We start from the raw sequence: 8,302 nt of genomic DNA on the forward strand, positions 1-8,302 counted from the left end.
AAATTTGTTGGTCTATTATTTTTAGGTTAATGAATGTATCTTTTCTACGTAAAAAATCAAATACATTCATTATAGAAAGAATTTTAAAAAAAAGGAATATTTACTTATAATAATGGTCAAAGTATAAAATTTATAAATTTTATATAATAACAATTAGATTGTTAGATATGACAATCTTAAAATATTTTCACAAAATTTAACACCAACATGACTAATATAATGATTAAATAATCAAATAAATTTTATTGTTTTCAAAATTTTAAAACATATAAATAAATGAGAATTTTAAAAAAAGAATAAAATCAAATAATAAAACAAACTTTATTATTTTTAAAATAATAAAAATTAAATCAAATATTTTAAATATATGATTTTTTAAATGAAGAGATAAAAAATTATATATAAAAAAATTTTTTTGAAGCGGTGAATGAATAGCTTAGTTAGTAATTTAAAGAGAGAAAAAAAAAAACCCAAAATCACTAGAAGATCTAGGTCATTAGTTGGGCCAGATAGCAAGCAAAATATTTGTGGATCTGAAGCATGATTTTCGCAGCAGAATCAATAGAGATTCTCGCCGAAATTCTTCTATGTATATATATGATCAAATCTGGTTATTGAATCAGAAATTGTGAGATATGAAGACTCTGAAACTAAATGATAGTGCAGAGGACAGGCTGAGCAATATACCCGATTCTCTTGTTCTTCACATATTCTCTTTTTTGAATGCCAAACAAGTTGTTCAGACGTGCGTTTTATCCAAAAGATGGGTCAATCTTTGGAAGTATCTTCCCACACTTACCCTATTTTCTTCAGACTTCGACAATTTCGACAATTTCATCACATTTGTCACTAATATTCTCCGTCATTGCTATCGCGATCCCTCCACTTCACTGCACACACTCGATTTTCGCCACAACGGCGGCCTAGTTTCCCACCTCGACGTCGGCCTGGATCCTGATCTCTTCAATTCGATATTAGATTATGCCGTCTCACACAATGTCAAGCAATTACGAATGAGTGTCAAATGTGATATTGAAGTCTTTCCGTCTTGTATCGCTTCATACCACGGTTTAACCTCTCTTAACTTTTATGTCCCTCCTAAAAACCCTAGAAACCCTAGATGTCGTCGTGGTAAAATATTATTTCCAGACTCTCTCAATATGCCATCATTGACTTACTTGAATATAGGTTTTGTGGCCTTTCATGGTGGAGTTGATTATTTTTCAACTTTTCCCAAATTGAATAGATTGCTTATTTGTCACTTTGATATTTTGGGTACACAAAATCTATGCATATCAAGTACCACCCTTGATGGATTAGTCATACAAAAGTATTCTAATCCCCGGGTCCATTGCAAAATTGAGCTATCTACCCCAAGTCTCTCTACTTTTGTTTCTATCGGCACTCCGTTTCAGATAGTGCGTCGGAGCCATCTCGGTTCTCTTAAACACATGGAGATTTACTTGGATAAAATAGTGAATTACGCAGAAGCTCCCTCGGCTCTACTCAACTTGTTTCAAGAACTTGCTGATATCAAATCATTGGCGCTGTATTCTACTAGTCTTCACGTTCTCTCCTTATTTCCTGATGTATGCAAGGTTAAACTCAATTCCTTGCGCAAGTTGAAGACATTGATAATAAAAGAGAAAGGACTTTCATTTACTTTATCTGAGTTATTGATTAATGCCAAATTAGCCCAAAATCCCGCCGCCAGATCACAGGAAGAAGTTGCCAAATTAACCGAAGAATTGAAAGAACAATCTTTATCCATACCTAGTGAAATAATTGGATTTTTGCTTCAAAATTCACCTTCTGCAAAATTTCACATCATTAATTAGATGATCCAAAAGGTGTAATGTGTATTATACTTTTAAAAGATACTTTATGTATACTATCTATTATTACTTTTTCTTGCAATATCAATTATATTTATGGACATAATTGGTAATCTAATATAATTGAAATAATAATTCAGTTTGGTATTAACTTTGAAATTTTGTGGACAGATTTGGGGATCAGAATAAACAACTTTAGTTAGTATTTTATTTTTACTGCATAATTCTTATGTCTCTCCGTCAAACTAGGCAACTGATTGATAGTAGTTTCAACTTATGTTGTTAATAGTGGCTGTAGCGGCCGATATCGCGGCGTGATGCGGATTTTCCGGCAAGGCCGCTTCCGGTGTTACTGGTATCACACATAACACTGCTATTATCGATTATTTCTTTAGAATCTCATATGAGTTGATTGAACTAAGGCAACAGAAGCTGTGGTAATTTCTCATCATGTTCATTACTGCAGGGTCTTGGTCCTTACAATTTAATTCTCTACTTTTTGTTCTTTGATTAATGAGCAATATAATGCATTTTGGAATTTCTTTTTCAGAATGTATACTGATTGTATTTTACAACTGTTTTGCATTGCAGTAGAAAAGAATGTAAAGGTTGCTCAAAGTTTGTAAAAATGGGATTGGATATGAAGAAGTTGATGTAGAAAGTACCATCAGAAGTTGTTAAGAAATTATGGAATAGTTGAACCCTCTCCTATGCTTTACTTGCTTTTGAGGTACCATATAGTGTTTGAGATTGCCAGGAAACATATAAGTTTGTAAAACACAGGTAGCTATAAGAAGGAATTTCTTGAAAGTAGCCATAGAATCTGTTTGGATACAATATTGTAGGGGATCGGCTCTCTGAATCTGTTTTGATACAAGATTGTAAGAGATATCTATATATTATAACCCTCTGATTGATGAAATCTCCATATGAGAACTCATCCTTGAAGAGAAATCAGAAGCATAACTCATCTATATGAATTGTATATATCTTAACTGAAGTAAGAGTAGAACAGTTATTCTAACGAACTTGCATTGAGAATTGGGATGTAAATAGAAAATCCCCGGCAAAAACATAGTAACTATAGTATGATTCTTTTAATTTGTTGATTCCAAGAAATTGAACAATGCATCATAAAATTAAGACCAACGTTTTGTTAGCCTGCCAACTTCTTTATACTGGTTATTTTGTTACAAGAAAAAGCACCTGCTGCTTGCAATATACATTCCCTAGATAGTAGTTTAGTGCTAACTAGTATTATGAAACTGTTGACTGAGCTTTCTGTAGAAATAATTGTTCGCATTGGATGTGAAGTATCTTACTTAAATTCCTGAACATTCTACTTATATATTTAGTAATGGGATTAAAATTTCATCAGTAGCTCTGAAATCTATAATTGAATTTGAAGATCTTTGCTGATTATTACATAGCTCCGTCTCGCATGGTGATTTTGAGGAGCTTGTTGTTGATTTTACTTATGCTTGTGTTGATTTTGTTGGAGCCATCATAATTATATGTCAAGAATAATAATTGTGTATTGGTATATTTCTAAAGGGCTCCGAAAGGGTGATGTGGAAGGCGAACGATACCTATAGCATCTTCTGATCGCCCATCTATTAGATCGATCGTCTGTTTATTAGACATGACGTCCACTCCATGGGTAGCTCTCTTGAAGCCTGAGAATGTGGGAAGGAGTCAAAGGTAATTAATTGCGCTCTCCTTAATAATAGGGGATTAATTGTCCCATTCCGACACTTGATGAGAGGCTATTGCTATTTTTTAGGAGTCTGGGATCCAGGCTCAAAAAATTCTATAAATACCTCAACCCTAAGGTTGAAAGGGGATCTCATCTTTGACATAGAAACAATATATATAGAGCTTCTCACCTCCCTGCACGAGCTTGACTCTGTTTGGTGTCCAGCTCCAAGAATCCTTGATTTTCAATGGTGTTACTCCATCTAGTATTGCTTTAATTTTCGAAAATTCTTGTAGACCCTCCTATGAAATTATGTCCACGTTGCATAAGAGTCAACTCCACTTGTCATTTTCCCATTGCCAATTTTTTATTACCTTGTAGCGGTTTTCGGATCTGTTTGCATGAAGGGTTGGAAACAATGCAACAAATGTTTCTTCTCCCAGCCACCTATCGATCTAGAAGTCGATTTTTGTTCCATTTCCAAAATTACATCGAATGTTATTGGATAACCATGATTCTTCTGGTGTTGTTGAAGTGCTCGCGAGTATGATATCTTTCCACCAAGTTGATTCACCTCTCCTGTTGGCTGCATTAAGAGCATCTAGGATATTTTGTTGTAGAGGTCCATATTTGAATTTCAAGAGGTCCCACCATAATGTGTTATGATCCGTTAATATGCGCCACTTCCATTTATTTATGAGTGATAAGTTAAAGATTTCTAGCTCTTTCCCGCCAAGACCGCCCATTAGGTGCACAAACCTGACTCCGACCTACCCAACATGTCTTTATTGATTCAGTAGTGGATCCCCACAAGATGTTTATTTGAACTCTTTGTAATTCTTTCGATGTGCTTTTTGGTGCTTTATAAAAGGAGAAGAAATATAGTGGAAGGATACTTAGGGTTGAATTGATCAAAGTTACTTTGCCACTATTTACTGGTGTTTTTAGTAAACAATCACGATTTTTGTTCACTTAAGAGTTTAACTCAAAAAATCTCAATACAATTTACGCAAAGGAAAGATACAATGAAAAGTGTGTGTGATTTGGATTTAAATGTTTGAACAATAAATAACTGGATGTAAACAATAAACTTTGGATAAAGATCATACACAATAAACAACGTGAATGACGTTTAACGTCAATGCTTTGAATTCAAAAGACTTAAAAGGGTAAAATAAAGGACGCAAACTCATACATTTATCATAAACTGTTTCGCTCTGTAACTTGGATATTTTAGTTCTATAGAGAACAAATGAGATTTTTGTGACCCAGCTTACATGCATGAGCCTGCATTATATACTACTCTAAATGATAAACGTCGACAATGATTAGTTCTCCAGTAATCGACATATATCCCTTTTCGTGGATTTCAAACTCTTGATTTACTTTCATACGTCTTTAGCCTTAAATTGGTGAGAAAACCACTATCATTCTAATAACTGCCCTTAAAAACTCCTAACTGCTCCAATCGAGAGTTTCTGAATTATTTCTTAAACATTTTCAAGACATCCTTGGTTTATCTGACTCTTAGCCTGAAAATATACTAAGTTTCCAACATCTAGTTGATGTGTCAAACTCGACACTTTGTTGAAGGTTTGCTATGTATAACCCTTTTCGATATTTTGAACATATTTTGAAGAGAGAGTGATCCTAATCTTGTGGATCTGTTCTTGAGATTCTTCTAAACCATTCTCACCTCCATAATCGAACCCTCTTGGTCGACATGGGAAGTGTGTCGAATTTTGGGTGTTTCCATGCTTAGTCATTTCTCTGCAAGGTTGTTATCATTCCTTGTTGAATTCTTCAGCTAGAATTTTTAGGTTAACATATGCCCTCCAAAAATGCCACTTTCGATCATCTGATGAAAAAAAGATGTCGTTTTTAGTAATTTCTCGACACAATTTAAAATAGTCTGCACACGTCATACTCATTATGACAATTATGACAATTGAAAACCTTGCATGGTGGCTTTCTCGAAATCTATAGATATCAAAGTTTTGAAGGTAGTGCTGAAAGGGTGGACACATCCTGTTATTGTGGGAGCCGACAAACAACTCACGAATGTGCTAAAGCCCGAGGTAGACTGGAACCAAGTGTTAGAACAAGGTTTGTTCTGATCAATATTCTATGTTTTGATGATAACATTATATATGAATTTTGTATAAGATAATGTGGTACTCTAATCCTTTGCATTTTCCATTTCAGGAAATATATAAAGAGTATGAACAAATCAGCGCTCAGAAGCAACTGACTCAGAAGGTTCTGGATGGCTACATCAAAACATGCTCTGGCAAGACATCAGAAGATGATCAAGCAGAATCAGAACATGAACTGAAAGCATCAGAAGAATGAAAGTCAGAAGAACAATCTCTGAAGTTCTGATGGTATCACGCTCAAGCTCTTCAAAGTCAGAAGACAAGAAGATGCTCTGCACCAAGCTGTTGACTCTGATATTCAAACGTTGTTATATACAAAATATGTGTCTAGAAGAAAGTACAAGATGAAATACTGAAACGTCTAATCTATGACTGACAAAAGGAACGTTAGAAGCTACAAAAGGCAAAGTCAGTAAAAGCAGGAAAAGCAAGGCTCGAGGTAGTTGACAAAAGTGTGAAACATTAAATGCAGAGATGTACTATTCATGCAAAGCATTAAATGCTCCCAACGGCCATTTCCTCTCAGTGCCTATAAATAGAAGTTCTGATCAGAAGAAAAGTAGAACACTTGTGCATAATACTGAAACGTTGTCAAAATCAAATCTCACGAACTTCATCTTCAACCTCACAAACTCTTGTAATATTTAGTGAGTGTTAAGCTTAGAACTTAAGAGAAATATCACTGTTGTGATTACGGCCTTATTAGAAGCAATCTTACTCTTGTAAATATTATTTTACATTGTTTGTAAAAGGTTTCTAGAGTGATCAAGTTGTGATCTGTAGAGTCTAGAAGACTTAGAAGGTCTCTAAGTGGATAGCCATTGTAATCAGTTAGATTAGTGGATTAAATTCTTAGTTGAGGTAAATCACTCTAAGGGGGTGGACTGGAGTAGTTTCGTTAACAACGAACCAGGATAAAAATAATTGTGTTAATTGTTTTTATCTTATAAGTTTTTGAAGTCACACTTATTCAAACCCCCCTTTCTAAGTGTTTTTCTATCCTTCACCAAGAAGACGGTGAACTTGCACTTGCCAATTCTAAGGCTCTGAATGCCATATTCAGTGCAATTGACAAGAACATCTTTAGGCTAGTGAGCACGTGTGAATCAGCTAAGGATGCATGGGAAATTATTAAAACTGCTCATGAAGGGACATCCAAATTAAAGATATCAAGACTTTAGCTACTAACGGCCAAATTTGAGCACCTAAAGATGCAAGAAGATAAAAGCATTCATGACTTTCATATGAATGTCCTTGAGCTAGCAAATGCATCAACTTCCTTGGGAGAGAGGATTCCTGAATCTAAGTTGGTGAGAAAAATGTTGAGATCTCTTCCCAGGAGATTTGACATGAAAGTCATAGCCATAGAGGAAAGCCAAGACATCAAACAGTTAAAACTAGACGAACTTGTTGGATCTCTACAGACTTTTGAGCTAAGTATCAAAGAAAGATCATAATTGAAGAACAAGAGCATAGCCTTTGAAGTCATCTATGATGATGAAGAAAAGTAATATAAATCAAAGACATGAATAAATTTAGCCAATGCTATAGCTCAGCTTAGTAGACAAGCCAGGAAGGTTATGGTGTACTCTCAAGGGAAGGAGCCACAGTGTCTCGTGTGCGAGGGGTTTGGACACTGTAAAATCGAATGTCCTACGTATCTTAACAAAAAGAGAGACCCGCTAAGTCTAAGAACAAAAAGGTCACTGAGAGTGATCATATGAAGGAATATGCCAAGTCCGTAAAAGCCTTGACAGGTAGGTGGGGGATGATAAGATTCTAATGGTAAAGATCTATCCTATTATAAACTAGCTGCATCATATGAAGAGCTATTTTTCAAAAGTTCAAAACTCAACCAGAGGAAAAAAGAGTCCATAAATATCGTGAAGGCAGAAAAGAGAGGGCTCCTACAAACCATCTCTGGATTGGAATAAGAAGTAGGTTCTCTGAAACCTGAACTTAATAGAGTTCACAAAGCTCTAAGAATGTTAAATAATGGAACTAAATCATTAGATGAAATTATTCAAATGGGAAGAATGACAGGAGACATGAGGGGGTTAGGACTCACAAAGAATAAAACTCCTAGTGCAGACCACTCTCGCCCTAAGTCAAGTTCCAAGATGTCAAATCAAAAACCTCAATATCATGGCAAGAGAAGAACTGCTCACACCAAGAACAAGTTCCAACATAGAAGGTGTCATCACTGTGGAAGACCTGAACACATAAGGCCTTTCTATTTCAAATTGCACGGGTTTCCAAAGTCTGGACCCTACCTTAAGGTTGATAAGGATGGAGTCAATAACAAAAACATGCAACATTGGGTTCCCAAAAGTGCTACTACTAGCCTCATGGCACATACATCAGTAAGAGAGTTGGCCAAGGAAGAATGGTATTTTGACAGTGGATGTTCAAGGCATATGACCTATAACAAAGATCTATTAGTAGGTATAAAACCTTGCCCTTCCAGGAATGCAACTTATGGAGATGCCTCCAAAGGAAAAATTATAGGAACTTGAACACTGGACTGTTCAGGAGTTCCAAATCTTAATAATGTTCTGTTGGGACAAAAAATACACCTAATCAAAATCTCTAATACATTCAATTGGGACAAAGAA

General features: G+C 35.2%; 1 protein-coding gene across 1 annotated transcript; it reads left to right on the forward strand.

Annotated features, from left to right (window-relative positions):
• The first annotated feature begins 544 nt into the window (after window positions 1-544).
• On the forward strand, window positions 545-2,835 carry LOC131641805 (putative FBD-associated F-box protein At5g22720). The gene is made up of 2 exons (XM_058912112.1): window positions 545-1,850; window positions 2,427-2,835. Exon 1 carries the CDS (start codon window positions 636-638, stop codon window positions 1,836-1,838), a length of 1,203 nt encoding a protein of 400 aa, XP_058768095.1. The 5' UTR covers window positions 545-635; the 3' UTR covers window positions 1,839-1,850; window positions 2,427-2,835.
• The last annotated feature ends 5,467 nt before the right edge of the window (window positions 2,836-8,302 follow it).

This window comes from Vicia villosa, unplaced genomic scaffold, assembly GCF_029867415.1.
Source record: "Vicia villosa cultivar HV-30 ecotype Madison, WI unplaced genomic scaffold, Vvil1.0 ctg.004105F_1_1, whole genome shotgun sequence".
In the NCBI taxonomy this organism is placed as follows: Eukaryota; Viridiplantae; Streptophyta; class Magnoliopsida; order Fabales; family Fabaceae; genus Vicia; species Vicia villosa.

Coding starts and splice junctions, on each gene's coding strand:
- LOC131641805 (XM_058912112.1), top strand. CDS start 636: ATGAAGACTCTGAAACTAAATGATAGTGCAGAGGACAGGCTGAGCAAT.